This window comes from Magnolia sinica, chromosome 4 (genome assembly GCF_029962835.1).
Source record: "Magnolia sinica isolate HGM2019 chromosome 4, MsV1, whole genome shotgun sequence".
NCBI lineage: Eukaryota > Viridiplantae > Streptophyta > Magnoliopsida > Magnoliales > Magnoliaceae > Magnolia > Magnolia sinica.
Genome location: NC_080576.1, coordinates 46471389 through 46491957, shown reverse-complemented (window position 1 = coordinate 46491957; position 20569 = coordinate 46471389). Strand labels below are relative to the sequence as shown.

General features: G+C 42.1%; 1 protein-coding gene across 1 annotated transcript in view; it reads left to right on the top strand.

Annotated features, from left to right (window-relative positions):
* The first annotated feature begins 727 nt into the window (after positions 1-727).
* Positions 728-20569, top strand: part of LOC131243079 (NADH dehydrogenase [ubiquinone] 1 beta subcomplex subunit 7) — a 30712-nt gene continuing 10870 nt past the window's right edge. Inside the window, exon 1 of the mRNA XM_058242159.1 lies at positions 728-1209. Within this exon, the coding sequence (XP_058098142.1) occupies positions 901-1200 (300 nt within the window). The 5' untranslated portion in view covers positions 728-900 and the 3' untranslated portion in view covers positions 1201-1209. The remainder of the gene's footprint in view (positions 1210-20569) is intronic.

Below are 20569 nucleotides of genomic sequence, written 5' to 3'. Positions count from 1 at the left end.
CAAGGTGGGCCTCAACAGACCGCCCACAAACACACCAAGATGGGCCTTATCACACGGCCTTAAAATATTTTCCAAAATGATTGGACGGTTGGATGAAACATATGCATCATGGTAGGGCCCACACTAATGGAGGGTGTGGATCACAATATATACTTAAGTGGGTCCCAAGTGGGGCCTACCATAATGTTTATTTTCCACCCAACCTAGCGCCCAACATAAGGTTTATTTCCCACCCAACCTAGGGCCCAACCTAAGGTTTATTTTCCACCCAACTGATCATAAGGTCCGCGTGGACCTTGTCTAATCTTTACGGTGGGATGCATCTGTCGGACGGGTTAGATGTCATACACATAGAATGTGGGCCACACAATTTGGTAATCTCATCCATTGAAAAGCAACGGTAGGGCTAGAGGAACTGTAATACGGTGGAGCCATTTTCCAAAGGACACGTGGCAGGATACACTAGGGTATCGATCGGGTCCACCCACTATTTCTACCTTGTGTGGCCTACTTGAATGTTGGATACATCTCATTTTTAATCCCACGCCATAAAATGAGCTCGCAAAACGGATGGACCGGGTGGATTTCTCACAAACATCTTGGTAGGCCCCAACCAGCATACTTGCACAGGAACTTCCTGCGAGAGGTTTTTCCGGGAAATCCGCGTCCCACTAATACAGATCGTTATGTTTCAAAGTTCATGCCTACATCTTTGAAAGGACGGTGGAGATCTAATGAAATTTTTTTCGCCATTTCTCGCCTTCATTTCCTCTTATTTACGGTGGTGTCGCTTTGGCTTGTTCGTAGGCTGGAAACAAAACCAGAGTTGAGGCGAGGGAAGCAAAGCTACAAGCAAATCGAGAGAGAGAGAGAGAGAGAGAGAGAGAGAGAGAGAGAGAGATGGAAGTAGAAGGGTCTTCGAAGAAGATGATCGCGACCCAAGAAGAGATGGTCGAAGCCCGTGTTCCTCTGCCCTACAGAGATCAGTGCGCCCACCTCCTCATTCCTCTCAATAAGTGCCGTTCGGCCGAGTTATACCTCCCTTGGAAATGCGAGAACGAGCGCCACATCTACGAGAAGTGTGAGTATGAGCTCGTCATGGAGAGGCTCCTCAAGATGCAGAAGATCCGAGAGGAAGAGAAGATCAAGCAGCAGCAGCATCAAGGAATCCCCTTGATCCCCAAGACCGCCAATGCTTGATCATCATCGGTCAGTTACTTTTGATCTGGTTCATTCTATTCAAATCCGACCGTTGTTTTCTGTTTTGGTTTTGATTTCTGATGGGGGTTTTTGATTATGTGAACTGGGTCTGAAGCAGTTTTTCGGTTTCATAAGGTTTGGAACTGGATTGTCAGTGAGGTCACTGGTGTTGAAATTTTAGGATTTCTGTATTTTCTGATGTTGGTTTCTGATATAAATGGATGGATTCTCAAATCCTGGACGTTGGTCATTTGGATGCATGTAAAATCCTTAAGTTGTAAATGGATTACAGGTATCGGATTGCAGGGGCTGTTTGTATACCAGCATTTGCCTCTAAAGGCTAAACAGGCTGTAAACAAATTACAACTTTTAGTTGTAATCTGAAACCTGGCGAAAAGCCATGTTTTACCACTTTTAGTTGTAATCTGAAACCTGGCAAAAAGTCTTTACAGCTAAAAAGACATTATGCATAATAAAATGTGATGTGTGGAGCCCACTGTAATGTGTGCTGTACATCCAGTCTGTCCATCACGCGCTTCCCTTAGTGCTCTCCTATGGCCCCCGAAAAATAACTTCATTATGTCCATCACGCGCTTCCCTTAGTGCTCTCCTATGGCCCCCGAAAAATAACTTCATTATGTCCATCACGCGCTTCCCTTAGTGCTCTCCTATGGCCCCCGGAAAATAACTTGATTGATCATCAGATGGACCACATGAGAGGGAATGATGGGATGTCCACCATTAAAAACTCTTAGGTTGCATTTGGGGCCCACTATGATGGGTGGAGGACATCCAATCCTCCCCCCCCCCCCAAAAAAAAAAAAAAAAAAGAAAAAGAAAAAGAAAAGAAGAAAAGAAGAAGAAGAAGTCCTTTTATGTAATTTGCCGATTTTGGCACGATTTACTGCCTCAAGCTCTATGTGGTGTGATTACCAAGTTTATACATTGTAAATATTTTTCAAGTTAACCAGACACATAATCCGTTTACTTGTAAGTAGATTACCACTTAAGAGCCAAACATAATCGCATGTAAATAGTTTCCCCTCAATATTGCTATCCAAATTTCTAGTTTTTTTTTTGGGAAGTAATGGATCTTTATTAAGAAAAAAAGCCCAAAGCCATAAAGAATACAAGCGACAAGCTACAACACAAAAGACCCCCAAAATCAGGGATCCCAATCCCTGAGGTACATTAAAGCCCTACTACCAACAACCGAACTAGGCTTGTAACAATTCTTTAAACAACAATTGTTCCTCTTTACTCCTAAAAAAAGATTGTGCGTGAGTGATCCAAGGTTTAATCCCTGGGAGTGTTCCCTTAAAAAAAAGCGATTGTTCCTCTGTCCCCAAACAGACCACAGGCCAACCGGTAAGACCCTCCGCCATTTTGACATACCTTTCCTTCCAGTCAGCCTTCGTGTTAAGCAAGGAACATCCCTTCCAGAGGCCTCAACATCACCCACTGAATATTGAAGACCTCCAAAATGCCGATCCAAACATCCCAAGAGACAAACATTAGGAATCACCATACCCCACTTACACAGGTTATTGACGGTTAGCACCCTTTTCCCACCAATGAGCCAATTGTAGGCCACTATCTTGGGTAGGGCTCCATAGTACTAGATTCGACCCATATGAGTTCATCTTGCACTAGATGTCACTCGGGAGATCATATCAAAGAAGGATTTCACAGAAAACTTTCCAAATCTCTCTTAGCCAGACTAGCGAGTCGTTCGCACTCGGGGATGTCCGAGTTCCTTGCAGACGAGTTATGAGGTTCAACAACTCAACTAGCGTCATTGAGGTTATGCCTGCATGAGAGGCAAATGTTGCCATCACCTGTCTCAAAAAAGCATTGTGTGATCAATAAATCTAGAGGGAAAGAGAAGGTGACGATGTTAGGGAATTTCGATCTAAGAAAGGTCTTCCTGATCTAAATGGTCCTAGAATTGAATCCTCTCATCATCTCCAATAGAAAAGCCAATCCCCTTGAAAACTTTGCTCGTCAACTGAGCAACCACCTTCGAGACATGAGATGCTCTATAGAGGGAGGAGACTTTGGTCCACCAACCCTTGGCAAAAATGCCATATTTAGCCACAATGATGGACCTCTAAAGGTTGTCCTCTTCAGTCCCAAATCTCTAGGCTCACTTGGCCAACAATGCAGAGTTGACATCCTCTAAGTGTCTAATGCCCGCACCATCTTCCTCTTACATTTAACATGCTTCCTTTTAGTTGAATAGATGGAACTTGCCTTTGGCCACAATGCCTTGCCAAAGGAAGTCCTTTCTCAGCCTTTCAATCCTAGCTAGGACCGATGAAGGACACTTGAACAAGGACATGAAATACAAGGGTAGGTTTGAGAGTGCGGCTTTAATGAGCATAATTCTGCATCTTAAGGATAGGTGCTTGCTTTTCCAAGATGAGAGCTTCCTCTGCATTCTCTCAACAGTCTTATCCCACAGGTGCTTTGGCGGATTGCTAATACATAGAGGAAGAATGAGATACAAAGAGGGGAAGGAACCAGCTCAGTAGCTGAAGACCTCAACCATCCTAGAAACTTCCTCTTCGGACAGGTGGATCCCGAGGATATCGCTTGTAGAGTTGTTGACTTTTAGCCCTAAGACAACCTTGAAGCACCTCATGATTATAAGCAAGTTGTCCACTATGGACCTCAATAGTTTTGTGAAAGATAATAGTGTCATTTCTAAATTGGATGTGGGAAATCTTGGAATCGACACTCCACTTTGAAACCTTAAAAAATGACCCACGGCTCATTATTTTGCTCAGCGCCTCCGAGACAATTGTGAATAGGAAGGGAGAAGGGTATCCCCCTATCGGAGACCCCTTGGCCCTTGAGGCACTGGAAAATCCAAATGAGGAACTATTAATAAGAATGGAGAATTTTGTCGATCAAATGCATGCCTAGAGCCACTTCCTCTATTGAGCCCTGTAACCTAACCAGAACTACAAATAGTTGAGAAACTGCCAGTTGATATGGTCGTAGGCTTTTTCCAGGTCTAGCTTGCAGATAATACTTTTAATGCCAACATAGGTGACACGAATTAATGCACTCATGATCCACTAATGCACTATCTAGAGTTTGCCTACTTGATATGAAAGCACTCTAAGGGGGAGATAACCTTTGGGAGGACATATCGAAAACTTTGGGCTAAGATCTTTGCAATGGTTTTATAAGGGCAACTGATGAGGTTGATGGGTCTGGAGTCTTTCAGGCACTCAACTTCCTCAGACTTTGGGATAATGGCTAAGAATGAGTGCCCCATCTCCATTGACATCAGGCCCAAATCAAAGAACTCGCAAATAAAACCCAACAAATTAGGCTTGACCATTTCCTAAAAGACATGGAAAAAGGCTAATGGGTAACCATCTGGCCCTGAGCTTTATCGCTTCCAAGCGCCTCCAACACTGTCTTAACTTCCGCTTCTAAAACCGGCTTTTCGAGGTTAGTTGCGTCTTCCTTCAAGATTTTGTCAAACAACAAGTTATCCAAATTCTGTCATCTCCACTGTTCTTTTGAAATGAGATTCAAGTAAAAGTTAACCATGGCATCACAAATCTGAGATTTATCTGTGAGTCACCTTCTATCCACCAACAGGGATGAGATCCTGTTAGCTCTGGCTCGAGCATTGGCAATCTTGTAGAAGAACTTGGTATTCTTATCTTCCTCCTTAAGCCTGGTAGCCCCTGATCGCTGACGCCACTTGATCTCCTCCTTTTTTAGCCCGTTCCAATAGTTAGAGGTTAGCTTCTCCTTCATAGTTCTTTTTACATCCGAGATCTCCCCTCCCTCTTCTTTAACATCCAACTCTTGGATATCTTGCAGGATGACATCCATTTCTTGCTCCTGCAAACTGAGCACCTCTTTGTTCCATGCTCTTAGCTTGAGTTTGAACATCTTTAACTTCTGGAAGAGCCTGAATCTAGTGAAGCCTTTAACTTCAAAGGAGGACCACCATCCTAAAACAAGGTCGTGGAAGCCCTCCACCTTGAGCTAGGCTAACTCGAAGCAAAAGGGCTTGGGGCCCCAGTTTTCTTCATCTACTTCTACGAGCATTGGACAATGGTTGGTGACAGGATGGGGTAGACTCATCTAAAGCACCAGAGGAAACCTTTCCAGCCTTAAGGGGGGCATTAAAAATTGATCCAACCTTGACATGGCGGGCCTTCTCTTGGCCATTGGACCACATGAACTTGACTCCACCCATAGGCAAATCCACTAGCTCATGTCGTTGGATGTAATTAGAGAACCCATGCATACAAATAGAGACTTGGTCGCTGTTTATTTTCTCGTGGGAGAATCCGACCATATTTAAGTAATGAAGTCACCCCCCACCACACCATGGGAGCTTCCATCTTTCGAAGATAGAGGACAACTCCTACCATAACAACGACTGAAGGGAGGGAAGATTTGGGCCATACACCCTAGAGGAGACTCACCTAAAGCCAGATCCCACTTCGCTTAGAACCATCGAGATGTGGAAACAACTAGATTAACCATCTTCCTTCACCCAGATGCTTGGATCCCATAGGACCGACAGATGTTCAGATGAACCCTAGGCATCCAACTACTCCCACTTCGCATCCCTACGCCCCCAAATGGAATCTACCACTTCTTGGTCCACTGATTAGAGTTTGGTCTCCTGAAGCACGATCAGTTGGGCCTTAGATCTCGTACACATCTCCAACACCCGGATGTGCTTTTGCTTATAGCTGAGAGTCTGAGATCCCCCACGTTCCAGCTGTGGATCTTCGTTGAGGAACCAATCCAACCCCTTTATCGATTTTTTCATTCCTTGGAATGGCCTTTGTTATACTTTTGGAAGAAACCCCAAGGCTAGCTAGCTCTTTGTAACCCTCATCAGATCTAGGGGATGTCCTCAAAAGGTCCTCTTTGCTTTTCAATAAGCCCCTTTATTCACCGAGCTGGAAGACAACCATGTAGTTCTCATCACAATTGTTAAAGACTACCCCTATCATCCTCCTCACATAGCTGATAGCCTCCCCGATCCACCTCTTCCACCTAGCCATCACAATCAAATCTCCACCATAGCTGGCCGAAGACACGCGAAGATGGAGCTTATTAGGGGAGCTTGTGAGCATGACATCATAGGCATCCGCTTGTAGAGGGGATACGTCTAGATCATCTGATAGATCTCCTGAATCAAACTTAGGAACATCTAGAGGGGCAATTTCAATGCAACTAAACTCAACAAAGACTTCAATTGGGGGAACTACAATTAGGGTCAAGACTCGTCAAGCTGTGATCCTCTAGCCCGACTTCAGTGAGAAATCACCCGAGACGAGAAGAGGATAAGAGGAGCTAGGAGGTGTTTGAAAACCTCTAGGGGATACGTGTTAAGAGTAACTGACTCTCCCACACGGCCGAACCTATCGACCTCCCTCGCACATGAGCAAAAAGACGCCTGAGAGAGCACCTATCTGGGGACTATATAGGGGTGTTGGGGTGTCTAATGCTACAACCCCATTGATCCCCATTGAAATCCAAGGCAGCCATGTCTCTTCATGAGTAGCTTCAGAGTAGAGGCTCTAACTAGCACTGGCATAATGTCGCCCTCTCATCGAGCGCCATGTCACTTCTGGCCCCCATTATTAGCCCTAGACATGTCCCACTCCTCCCGCCAAATGCTGCCCAACGGAGTAGCTAAGGGAACGTATGTTAAACCCCTGCCAAGAGGTTTGATCTCCTTACCTCGACACTGCATTCCCATCACTGCCAAGCAATTGTCCTTGACATTATCAAGGATGCGTTGCCATCGACACCTCAACTCTACCACAATCGACCTGCGAGACAATCTCCAACGTCCACGTATATCTTCCGACGACTGAGGTCGCCGATAAAAGAGAATGTTGGCATAGTGCCATCAAAGCGATGGGGGCGAGAGGAGTTCTAATTCTCAGCCAACTATCCCTCCACCATCTCATGCTTGATTGGGACCAGGCCATGCATCACCAAGATTAGGATCTTGGTGCCACCTAGTGCCTGCTGCGCTATCTCCACCGCACACATAGTTGAACCCCTTACTGGTACAACACACGAGTATCTAAAGGGTGCACTTTCACTCCCCTATAGCCCTCCACTACCTATCGCAGCTGAGTCAGGCACCATGCCCGACCTTGCAACTCCCTCCTCTGCTACCTAATTGGACTCCTCCCCTTCTCGGGTGATGTGAATAGAGACTCGAACAACACCAATCTCCACCGGAATTCAGTCCGACAATGTTTTCGAGTTTTTCAACCTAACATAGAGTTTGGCAGCCCCGAGGTCCTCCCATTGGGTGGTAGCCATATCAATGGCCACAACTTCTTCAATTCCAGAGATGATGACCACCATCGCCTCCTCAAACCACAACTCTGATGGCAGATCCCACAACATGACCTAGACATCAACTTCCCAAACATAGAGCACCCACTTGGAGATGGAGGCCATTGGCCCATTCTTGAAGACATGGTTGGCGAGGATAATCCTATCCACGTTCTCGATCTTCCGCAATGAGATCTAGATCTTTGAATCGTTGAGGGGCCTTAAGATATTGTCATCTTTTCCTAGCCCATAGTTCTAGTCGAGCCACTTCCCCAGATCATCAACAAAAGAGCCTTGCTTCAGAGCGATGATGAGGCTCTATTGGAGAGCCTTCCAAGCATTGTCAACCAAGGGGTGGGCCTTCACCATTGGGCCAAGCGATGATGCCTCCTTCCACACCCATTTGTACTTCTCCTAAGATGGTGCAAGGTGCCCCCCCTCGATGACAGCACGAGGCTCACTCTATTGGAGAAGAGGGGGATTTACCACTACAACTTCCTTGTAGGACTTTGCTCCTCTATTTATACGCCCTTCTCCACCTTCTAGCAAAGTTGAGACCATTGTCAACTTCCTTCCTTTTGATTCCCTTCTTCCCAAGACCTTTCTCCCACCTTTCTTCCTTGCCTTAAGGTTAACTGCTGCTAGACTGAAGTGCACCTTCTGCAAGACAGCTACCTCCCACCATATCTTCTGCCATTGAGCTCCTCTATTGCCTTAGCCAACTCCTTTGGGCAGCTCATGTGGACAAAAGCAAAGCTCCAAATAGTAGATGAAACTCAGATCTGGGGGATGACTACCTCCTCCACCTCAAATGGCAAAAAACTCTGGAGAAGTTCAGGTCCATCCACTCCCCTGTGAAGTTATCAACATATAAGGTAGATCCATCCACTCCAAAATTGCTAAAAGGGTTCAATTCACCATCCTCTTTGAAGCCTTCCTTTGTTTTACTATTTTTTATTTTTTAATGACGCTAGCCGAACATTGGAATAACGACATGAAATGAATTGACATTTGTATGAACTGATTTATGAAAGGCACCCGACAAATGACAGAAATCTTCCATGCTGAAAGTTTCATTTCCGTCATCTCCCACAGTTACGTCCCAAAGCTTATTAGCCTGCTTTCCAAAGCATAACAGGAGACCTAGGTCCGCTAAAGGAACACTCTAACTTCACAGCCTAATTCTCTGTCATGCTCTTAAATACCATCATCCAGCAGCTGCACTTTTTTTTTTCTTTGAAGATTAATTTTCTCGACCAATGCCTCTTTGAATTATCTATGAATCTTTCTTAAGTGGGAAACCTGAACACAAGTCACCTCAGAAGAGAGGTGTATATGTGTGAATTATCAGTTGGAAACCTGGAAGTTGGCTTGCTCCACCCTAAGGCTGCGGATAAGACCCTTCAATGATGCCTTGTCTAACTTGAACACAACTTGCAACCCTGAAGAGATGCATATTATGTGCAAATTGTTAGTGGAAAACCTGAAGGCTGAAAGTTGGCTTGCTCCACCTAAAATCACGGATAACACCCTAAAAGACTCCTTCCCTGACATTCTACTTAAAGCTTCCACCTTGGCAGCAAATGATAGCAATGAAAGGGGGGGTCCCCTTGCTGCAACCACCTCGACCCTTTGGAAAGCTTTAGGAGACCTGTTAATCAAGATGAAGAAATGAGCTAACATCCACTTTCTCCACCTAACCCCAAACCCAACCTTCTCATGATGTAGTCCAGAAATTTCCGGTTAATGTGGTTGTAAGCTTTCTCCACATCGAATTTACATGTACTCCTACCCTTTCTCCCCTTCTTATACCTTGAATTGGTTCACTCATGTGCAACTAAAGGACCATCAGGGGTTTGTCTTTCGTGAAGAAAACACCATCCAACTTATTAAGCACATTTCCAAGTACCTTCCTGAGTCTTGATGCCAAAATCTCAGTCCAGGTCTCATATAGTCCTGCAATCAAACTAACGAGTCTGGAATCCTTAAAGCTTTCAGCTCTTTTTTAGTTTTTGTTTTCCTTAATGCTATAATGAGTCAATGACACCCCCGACTTCCTTAGATAATCTCCCCCCTTCCTAGAAGTTTGAAACAAAGTCGAGCAAATCCAAGATCATAACCCCTCTTAAAATTTAGATGAAAGTCACTGTGAATCCATCTGGCCCAAAGGGCCAAGGTTTTAAATATGGTATTAGGGGTGTATCTGCTGGGACAATGATGATAGGATACGGGGTGTGTCAGACCATATCAGGCCTGTATTGGTGGAAATTTTCTTTTCTTTTCTTTTTGAACGGTAACACTAGCAGAAAATTGCTGACCCAAAGGATTTTGAAAAATTATCAAGAAATAAGAAAATTTTAAAACACTAGAATCTTTCTTGTGTTTTTGGCGCACAGGCAATGGTGTGTCCAACCCTTCTCTGTTAAGAATGTTAAACAGATATGCCCTAATAGAGCCCAAAGCAAGCATGATTTGGTAGATTAGGGCCCAATTACACTGAAATATGGCAAAATGAAAAAAAAGTAACAGTTTACCCCTTTTGAATTTTCCATAAATGGTCACCACTCCGCTTTGACTCATTGAATCCCACTCAATACTTGTGTTATGATCTTCAAATAGGCCTAGAGGCTAGAGCTAGTCTAAAATGAGTTTCCAAGTTTTTCCATGATTGGATATGAAGAAAGACGCAAAATTGCAAAAGGAAGATCCATTTAAAATCAAGGGGCTGGTAAGACCCATTTCTTAATCGGACTGGTTCACCTCGCAATGGGGTTGACTGATATGGCCATATTGTAACAGATATTCAAAACTACACCATGGGTTTTGTCTTGTCCCAGTTTTGCAGTTACACTCTGAAGCTCTTCCTCCCCAACTGGTCTTTCCAACTGATTTGCCTTTTCCTCAGTGATCTGATCAAGTTGAAGTTTGTCGAGACTGTCTATTGTAGCCCTTGTTAGTGAGGAGATTGGAATCTGACCTCACAATTTCCTTGCTTATCTATTGCTTGCCATCCACCCTTCTACCCATCAACCTCTGAATTTTATTTTATTTTTCTCCGGGCATTATCAATTTTTTGAAGAATCCCTTTCTTTAACTAGCGCGCTCTAGATGTTTGTCTCCACATCTTCTCCTCAACCTTTTTTCTCGATGAGTATCTTCTCCTCAACTTCCCTTTTAATCTAGCTTCAACTTGTGGCCCACACAACCCATCATGCTAGTGGATCTCCACCAACCTTCACTTCATCAACAAAGCCCTCCTCTTCCAACCATGTCAATTAGAACCAGAAGGGGCTCCGGTCCCTAGGAAGCAGTGGTTGTTTCCAGCAAAACTAGCCCTTGGACCCATCTGCCACGGAAGACCATGGAAAATACTCATCTCAAGCCACTAGTCTCAATAAACCTCCTCAAAACTGGGAAATGGCACTAGCCATAAGATCCTTTAAAAAAAAATAGAATTTCCATTCCATTATACCAAATGGCGCCTTAAGTTCATCTTGCATCCAGTGGAATTGCTCATTTTTTAACTTTCCTACTTTTGCAATGCTACGACTTGAACCTTTGCCTTCTGCCACCCCTTTAATCTGTGTCCACTTCTTTGGGCAACCCATCCCTCTCAAAGGATATGAAATCTGATGTGTATCAGCCCAAATAAGTCCCATATTAGCACGTCTGAATACACAATATGGGTGCGTGTCACTGTTTTTGGTGTGTTTGGAGGTGTATCAACTCATACTGGGCTGTATTAACCGGCGTTCTGCGAATTGGCTCCAACATAGTCTGCATCGGGCAAGACACATAAATGCAATATTTTATAGTTTTTTGCTTTTTTTTTTTTTAAAAAAAAATGTTTTTTCTTCACTTTGAGCTTGGAGGAGTGACAGACGTGTTTTTGACAAGATTTTATGCCTACTTTGAAGAAAGACACAAGATTCATGGATGATTCAACAAACTGAAGCTGGGTGTACCATTTTGGAGAAAATCTGAAAAAGAACCATTTTTTTTTTCCCTTTCTGCTTTTTTCAATCTAATGGGTTATAAACATGGTCCAATCATGCTCAATTTGCTTTCGGATATATTTGGTTGGATCTTCCTATTTTTCATGTTTTTATCCTATTTTTGCTTATTTTTATTTTTTTAAATATTTTTTTCAACTTCAAGAAAATGCATGATAAGGCATTTTCTTGAAGTTTCTTTGGGGAAGGATGATTTGACTATTTTCAACCTAGATCTACTGTTTTTTTTTTTTTTTGAAAGATCAACCTAGATCCACTTATCTATATGTGTAACTTGTGTGTGTGGGCGTGCTCTTGTGGATGCATGTTTGGGGTGGGTGGTGGTGTTTGTGTCCGTGAGAGACCTGTTTATGCATTAAATCATGCATTTGTTGTGTATTTTTTTACATCTTTTTCTTTTTGTTATTTTTTATGTTTTCTTCATTGTAAAATTATTATAGGGATTTCTTTTGTATGAAAACATGTATATAATCCTTTTTTTATATACTTAGAATTCCCTTTTTTAATGAATAATGCAATTTTATTTGAAAATGGGAGAAAGTAAGATGCAAGAAGGGAGGTGCAGAGGCCACTCAACCCTTGCAAGGACATCTGAAACAACTCAATCAAACTACACAGCCATTGGCCAGGAAATGAAAGCCCATTAATGCAGATCCACCATAGATATTCCTGTGCTAGTGACATGCTGCTTTGTCAGTGCGCCTCTCGAGGAATGGAAGCAAAAGAGATTACCTGATCACTACATATATCCCCGGCTTGCTCAATAATGTCAGCCAACGTCTGAGCTCCTCCAGAAGCCTATGAGATCACATTAGACGAGTCTCCCTTGATAATGATTGGGAGGTGATTGAGTAACCAATTTGATTACTTGGAGCAGGGCAGCGGCTTTGCTTTAGTAGAATCAGATATCCCAATGGAACTGGTGAATCTGGCTACATATGTAACCTTATAATCCCGCAGCAGCCCCCCTTCTCCTGCAGGCCCGAGATTCCCCACTGAACACCCATCAAAAATTGCTTTCATACCTGGATGAGGCACCCAAACAGCTACCGCTTTAGGAAAACACAATCTGCATTCAAGAATTTTGACCAGTACCTTTCTATCATAGATGAGGAGAGACCCTTGAACTTTGGGTTTAGGTGAGCCCACCTGGTCATAGGGAGAATAGTTCTTCTAACTATTACTCTCTCATTTGATGAAGTGGTTTTTAATATATGAGTGTTGCGTTCCATCCATATGAGCCATAACCCATCAAACAACTGTATTCGACAGCTCCCTGCTGCACGGGCCCCAAGCTGATGAAGCCTGACTGCTAATAATTTCCATCAAGAATGCGGGAAAAACCAGGTGATATTAAATTTAGATAGAGTACTGCTACAGATACCTGAAAAAAATGAGCAGTGCAGAAACAGATGTCGAGTTATTTCCTCACTTGTGCAATGCAGAGGACATATACTAGCCAAAGACTATCTTCTGTTCTTTAAGTGATCGTACGCAAGGGCCTCATCCAAGCTAGCTAACTTAGCGAGTACGCTGATTTTGAGAGGGACTGGTGCCTTCCAAATCTTTGAAAATGTTGAGGCATTAGGGGATGGGCCACCCTAGAGATCTCCTGCTAGAGATCTTGTCGAGAAAACGCCCCTTTGTTCTAGCTTCCAAACTCTTCTGTCCAGGCCAGCCTGAGGGAGATACACCAAATGTAGACCCCAAATAATCTGGTAACCTCTTCAATTTCTTCTTCAGAGGTTGCGGCAGAATTCTAGGACAAGAGTATACTTGCACCATGCCTTTGAAAACAGTGTCTAACTGATAGAATACTACAATCTTGCCTTCATTTCCTCCCAATCACCTTTGGAAGAAGCTAGAGAATAGAAGGCGATTGGGAGGAAATGAAGGTGGGAAAACAGTGTCTGACTGATATTCCTATGATAAGTGTAATTCTACCCCCAATAGAAATCATAAGCAATTGGGAAGAAATGAAGGTGACATTGAAGCAGAGGTTTTTGGTGTTGGATTATGAGACGACTTCTTTCCAAGAGCTCACGCTTTGGCAGGATAATCTGACTGTGGAGGAGTATGCACAATATTATTATAACTTAGTCATTTGCTACCGCCTAACAGAGATTGGAAGGCAACAAGTGGTGTGTTATTACAGTAGACCATGGTTCAATATTCAAAGAGACTGGTGACGTTTGGCTAATAGTGTAGACAAAGTGTATTAGATGGCCTGAAAAGTGCAGGAGTAGAAGTTGTAGATAAGACGCGGTAGCCCTCACGTTTGGGGCCATGCATCTACCGTCCTATTGTTAGTGGCTCCATAGTGCATTTACAACCAGTCGTGTCTCACAGTAACTTTCCTCGGGATTACAAAATTGGTTAGAACTCTACCTCTAAAAATCCTTTCTCAAAGCGGTGACACAAAGGGAAAGTCTGTTGTGGCAACTCAAGGGAGGTGGACCAACACTTGCTTCAAGTGTGATGGTTGTGGACATTACGTGACAAAGTGTTCCTCTCGCAATCTCTTGTTTTGCGAGGGACAAGAGGGTGAATGGTACAAAGAAAACTTCATTGCAGACCAAGTGGGAGGTGAACATGAAAGCAATCAAGAAGATGATGATTAGGAACCTGAGGAAGGCCTAGATGGCCTCAACGAAATAAGTTATCATTGGTGGTTATTAGGATTTTAACGGCACCAAAAGAGGAGGTTCAAGAAAACTAGTTAAGAACCATATATTCCATATTCAAGTATCGTGTGGTGGAAAGTCTGTTAAGGTCATTATTGACGGAGGTAGCAGTATGAACATGACGTTGCAAAGCATGGTGGAAAAGTTGAAGCTAAAACCTCACACACATCCCAATTCCCAAGCCAAACAAAATTGCATGGGTAAATGACATATTCATCCCCATGACTAAGCAGTGCTTACTGCTTAGTGAACTTATCCTTCAATTATGAAGAATCACCTTGGTGTGACATCATTCCAATGAAGGTCACACATATTAGTGGCTCCCATAGATATACGACAAGATGTTACTCATAAGGGCTGCAAGAATACGTATAGTTTTATGTACAAAGGAAAACCCATTAATCTCAACCACATAGAGGATGATGAACCTGAATAGGCAAAGTTGGCTGCCATAGTGTTGAGTGTGACCTGATTCGTGGAGGAAAGTTGGGAACGGGGAATCATGTATGCTCTGGTAGGATGTAAGATGATCCAACTGGTGATCTTCCTATCCAACCCCATAATATTCGGGACATTCTGTCCCATTTTCATGATTTGTTTCCAAATGAACTATTGAGTGAGCTTCCACCCATGCGTGACATTAGTATATGCGATTGATGTGGTACTTGGAGCACCATTACCAAATCTTCCGTCATACCGAATAAACGCAATAGAGTATGCAGAGCTTTGTGGACAGGTGGAGGAATTGCTAGCCAAGGTTTTCATTCATAATAGCCTCAGCCGGTGTGATGTGCTAGTGTTGTTGACACCAAAGAATGATGGCAGTTGGTGAATGTGTGTTGACGGTCGCGCTATCAACACGATATCAATAAAGTACCATTTTCCACTCTACGCAAGATGACATGCTGGACACGATGGAGGATGCTATAATCTTTTTGAAGATCAATTTGTGAAGCGGATACCACTAGATAAGAATTCATCCTGGAGATAAATGGAAAATCACTTTTAAGGTAAAAGATGGATTGTATGAGTTGCAAGTTATGCATTTTGGCTTTTAAAAAATGCACATGCGGGTGATGGTGCAAATTCTATAGCCATTCATTGGCAAGTTTGTTATCATGTACTTCGATGACATCCTCTTCTATTGTCTTTCACAAGAATATCATTTAGTACATTTTTGCTAGGTGATGACAATGTTACGCCACAAGAAACTCGACGTCAATTTGAAGAAGTGTACCTTCGTGAGTTCCGTTGTAGTCTTTCTAGGGTTCATCATTTCAGTAGAAGGCATGGGGGCTGTATCTGAAAAGATAAGGGCCATTGTCGACTAGCCTACTCCCATGAATATTCACGAGGTTCGTAGTTTTCACCGGCTAGTGATGTTTGATTGAAGGTTTATTGAGAACTTTAGTTCCATCATGGTGCCCATTATTGAATGTATGAAGGCCATTTCATTTGAGTGGACCAAAGTAGCAACAAAGGCATTTCAAGAAATCGAGCGAAAAATGATGGAAGCTCTAGTTCTTAGGTTTCCTGATTTTAAAGGGTGTTCAAAGTTGCTTGTGATGCATCCCACATAGGCATAGGAGGTGTCCTTAGCCAGGAAGGGCATCTAGTGGCCTTTAGCGAAAAACTCAATGAGGCATGGAAGAAGGATTCTACATACAATGTGGAGTTTTATATTATTATACATGCTTTGAAACATTTTCGTCATTACTTCATTCATTGGGAGTTTGTACTCTGTTCTTAACATGAGGCATTGTGTTATTTGAATTTTCAAAAGAAGTTGAGCGCAAGGCACATTAAGTGGAGTGCTTTTATTTAGAAGTTCACATTCAACCTAAAACATCGGGCCGACATCGAAAATAAGGTAGTAGAAGCCCTCAGCCGAAAATCACATATATTATCTTCCTTATCAGTCTTTGTTGTCGGGTTTGAGGAACTTAAAGAGGCTATGCAATAGATGATGATTTTAGGAAGGTATTTTCAACACACTGCTGGCTGAGGCATTGAGTACCCATGATACATCCTGCACGATTGGTACTTATTCTATGATAGGAGGCCGTGTTTTTCTAAAAGCTCCCTGTGGGAGCTTATTATATGTAGTGTCCGAAGTATTGGTATTGCTACAAGTTTCGCTAGCTAGGGATACAGAAATAATGTTGATATCGCTGATAATATCGTTGATAACCGGAAATGCGGGGAAACATGGGCAAAACGGTGGAATTTTCAGTGAAACTTCAGGAGACGTTAAAATGCACATATTTGCATATTTAGAAATAAAAAATTGCAAAAATAATGCATACATAACAAGTTTCCATTTAATGGGGCCTTAAAAGCATGTCTTGTTGTAAGAAATTAGTCCAACCACCCCATCCAACCTATTTAACCATCCAACCTTCCATCCAAACATCCATCGGTATTGCAAAATATCAACAACACATGATATTTCACCAAGAAATCATCAACAATTGGAAAGGAAACGGAAGATTGTGGTCTCAATATCGTGCATGTTGCGATAGCGATAATATTGAGATATTATCAATATTATCAATGACAAATCGAACACTACATACAACCATGTGCCCATAAAAAAAATTCCATTCCGTTGCTTCTAAAAATAAAAAATGTGCCCATAAAAAAAAAATTGAAATAAAAATTTTCTAATAAACAAAATTTTGATTATATCAATTCGTTGGCGATATTATTGAAATATTGTTGATACACTTATGATACAAGCATTACCTAGAATTTATATAGTCGAAAATATTAGTGATACATTGGTGATATTAATGCAGTGGTAGTACAAGGGATACCTGGAATTTACATCGTTGAAAATATTGGCGATTACATTAGCAATATTGATACGTTAGCGATATATTGCTAATACCTGAAATTTCTGATACTACTAGTGTTATCGATATCGCTACCAGTGTTATCGTTATCGCTGAGCTGGAGATAAAGATAATATCAGAGATAATTCGAACATTGATTATATGAGAGCTTCATTCAAGTGGCTTTGGTGGTCACTTTGGTATCGTAAAAGCAACAACCTTGGCTGAGGATTGTTTCTATTGGCCAGGTTTGAAGAAAGATGTCGGAATTTTTGTTCTTCAGTGTCAAGTGTGCCAACTAGGCAAAGGTAGCAAATGGAATATTGGTGTTTATACTCCGTCGCCTGTTCCAAATGCTCCATGTGAAGACATCAACATGGATTTCATCTTGGGATTGCTTTAGACTCAACGTGGCTATGACTCTACTTACGTTGTGGTTGACAGCTTTTCAAAAATGACCCATTTCATTCCTTGTACGAAGACATCAGTTGCCGTGCAAATTGCCTGTGTTTTCCTCAAAGAGGTGGTTTTTCTACATGATGTTCCCAAAACAACAATATCTGATTGTGATGTTAAGTTTATGAGCTACTTATGACCCACCTTGTGGTCTAAGACGGAAACTAAATTAAAGTTCTCATGTGCTTATCATCCGCAAATAGATGGGCAAAATGAAGTTGTCAATCGTAGTCTTTTTTTTTTTTTTGAAAGATAACGATAGATGTATTAAAGGAAAAGGAAGGAAAAATACAGAAGAGGGAGGAGAGTCTGCTGAGGGACCAGACTCTGCTAAACTCCTAAAAAGAGAAGGTCGAAGTCCTTCAGAAATGTTACATTAACAGCCCATTCAATAAGTAGACCCTTTGCCTTAGAGGACACTATCTCCACCGAATTGGAAATGTTCCTAAAGCATCTCCCGTTTCTTTCTTCCTAAACAGACCACCAGATTGCTAGGATAGCCATTCTCCATAAACACGTTCTTTTCTTTCCTACCCTGACCCCATGCCAAGCTGACAGAAGATTATCTACCGAACCAGCAATACACCAACTGATTCTGAAACGCTGGCAAAAATCAGACCATATTTTCTCGATGTAGGGACAATGGATGAGTAAGTGGTCGACCGATTCTTCGTCCTTCATGCAACATAAGCAAATGTTGACTATCTGCATTCCCCTTTTTTCTCAGATTATCCACCGTAAGGATCTTCTTCTTGCCAACCAACCAGCCAAAGCATATAATTTTAGGAGCCGCTGAATATTTCCAAATGTAAGAGGCGGCTATGCCATCCATAACAACTTTAGAATGGAGGTGGGAGTAGAGCGATTTAATTGATAGTTCGATGGACTTATCCAGTCTCTAGATAAGACTGTCTGCGGTTAGCTGGTTAGGCATTGCTTTGTAGATGCAAAGGATAAGGTCTACGTACTCGCTGATCTCCCAATCTTGGAGATTTCTTCTACATTTTACGTTCCATTCAATCTTGCCAGCAGAAACAGAGTAACATTTAGCGATGGAGACTGCTTTGTTAGGAGCAAGGAGGAAGATGTTTGGAAAACGAGTTTTCAATGGTTCGTCACCCACCCATAGATCTTCCCAAAACCGAATGTCGTCGCCCCTTCCTAACTCGTAACCAATACCTTTGAGAACTGTCTTTTTCATACAAAGGATGCCCCTCCAAATATAAGATGCCCTATAGTAGGAAGAATCTCTTGTCCACCACCCACCCTCAAATGAGCCGTACTTGCTTTTGATAATGGTATTCCAAAGAGATCCTCCTTCAGTACCTAACCTCCATATCCACTTGCCCAGGAGGGCCTGATTCATGGTCTTAAGGTCTTTGACCCCTATGCTACCTTCTTTGATGTCTGTTTGGTGATCACATCCGTTCATGGGACATCGTGTTATTGCAATCTAAGTTTGCTTATAACAGTTTTGCAAACTGCACTATGGGACTTGCTCCTTTCAAAATTGCGATGGGTATGCGACCTCAACAAACTATTGATTTAGTCCCACTTCCTGTTACAACTCAATCGAGCTAGGACGTCGATTTGCACAACATATTAGATACATGAGGAAGTCAAGAAAAAGAGCACCTTAGTAATGAAAAGTACAGGGGGCATGCAGATGTTCGATGATGTTTTGCACAATTTCAAGAAGGAGATAAGGTCATGGTGCAGGTCAAGCCTGAGAGGTTTCCAACAGGCTTTTTTTACAAAGCTCCACTCCAAGAAGGCAGACCTTTATCGTATTTTGAAGAAGCTAGGTGGTAATGCATATTTGATCGAGCTTCCACTCAAAACGAAGATCAGCCCCATTTGTAATGTGGAAGACCTTACAATTTATTTTGGACATCATGAAGACGAGAGCATGGAAGAATAGGCTTTCCAGATTACTAAGGTGCTATGCTAGCTTGAAGAAATCATTGAAGATGTGTTGGATGATCAAATAGTTTCCATACGCTAAAGAGGATATTAGAAGTTTCTCATCAAGTGGAAGGGCTGACCGAGATCCAACAACATGTGGATCTCAACAGATGATTTCAAGTGCATCAAACCGGAGCTCTATGAGGATATTAGAAGTTTATTGTCCCATGTCCCACATGTTCACACTCCACATGTGCACACAAAAAAAGGCCCACTTTCCTTTTTAAGCCTACCTTTAATTTCCTTTCTTTTCATATTTACTATGTTCAGAAATAAGTAATCTTATATTTTTCTTACTTAAGTGCTTTCTTATTTTAGAGATTCTATGTTGGGAAATAAGCATTATTTTCCCTATTTTAGAGATCTTGGCTAGCTAGGAATCCTATTTTTAGATTCCATAGATTATGTTGAAGATTGTAAGCACTTGTTATAAATATTGAATGGTATTCTCTTTGAACAAATTCTCTTGTTTCTCTAAGGTAGTCTTGTTGGTGGGGGGACTGATGACATTGCTTACAATCATTGCATTCTCGTCTCATTGGTACTTTGAACTTCAATCCAGTACTTTGAATCTTATTGCAATTAGTTTCTTCCTTAATCTAGTTGCATTATTCCTCCTTGTCTAAGTTGTACCAGATATGCTGCTTTTAGACAAGTTAATCTTCAATCCTGCTTTCAGAGAATTTAAAAAATTGTTAGAATGTCTCGGAAGTTGCATGCTTCTTGTAACGATCCATTTCCAAAAAGGAGTGTATCATCGTCATATTAAGCAAGTAATTCAAACACTAGAACTTCCCGCAGTCATACCAGCAATAAAACCCAATTGGAATCACTTTCTTAGAAGCCCCGATAATCCCCGAAACTGAAAAAAGAAGTGGAGATAGGGGGGTAACCATGACGAAAATCCTCTTACTTCAGTAGAACACTTTGGGGGAGCCATTGAGAAGAATAGAAATCAAGGAGATCTAATGCAACCATTAATTCAGCTTTTCTATCTTGCCTGTAGCCCATCTGTTGCATCTTGCATGACAAGAATCTCTAATTGACATAGTCACATAGCTTTGAACATATC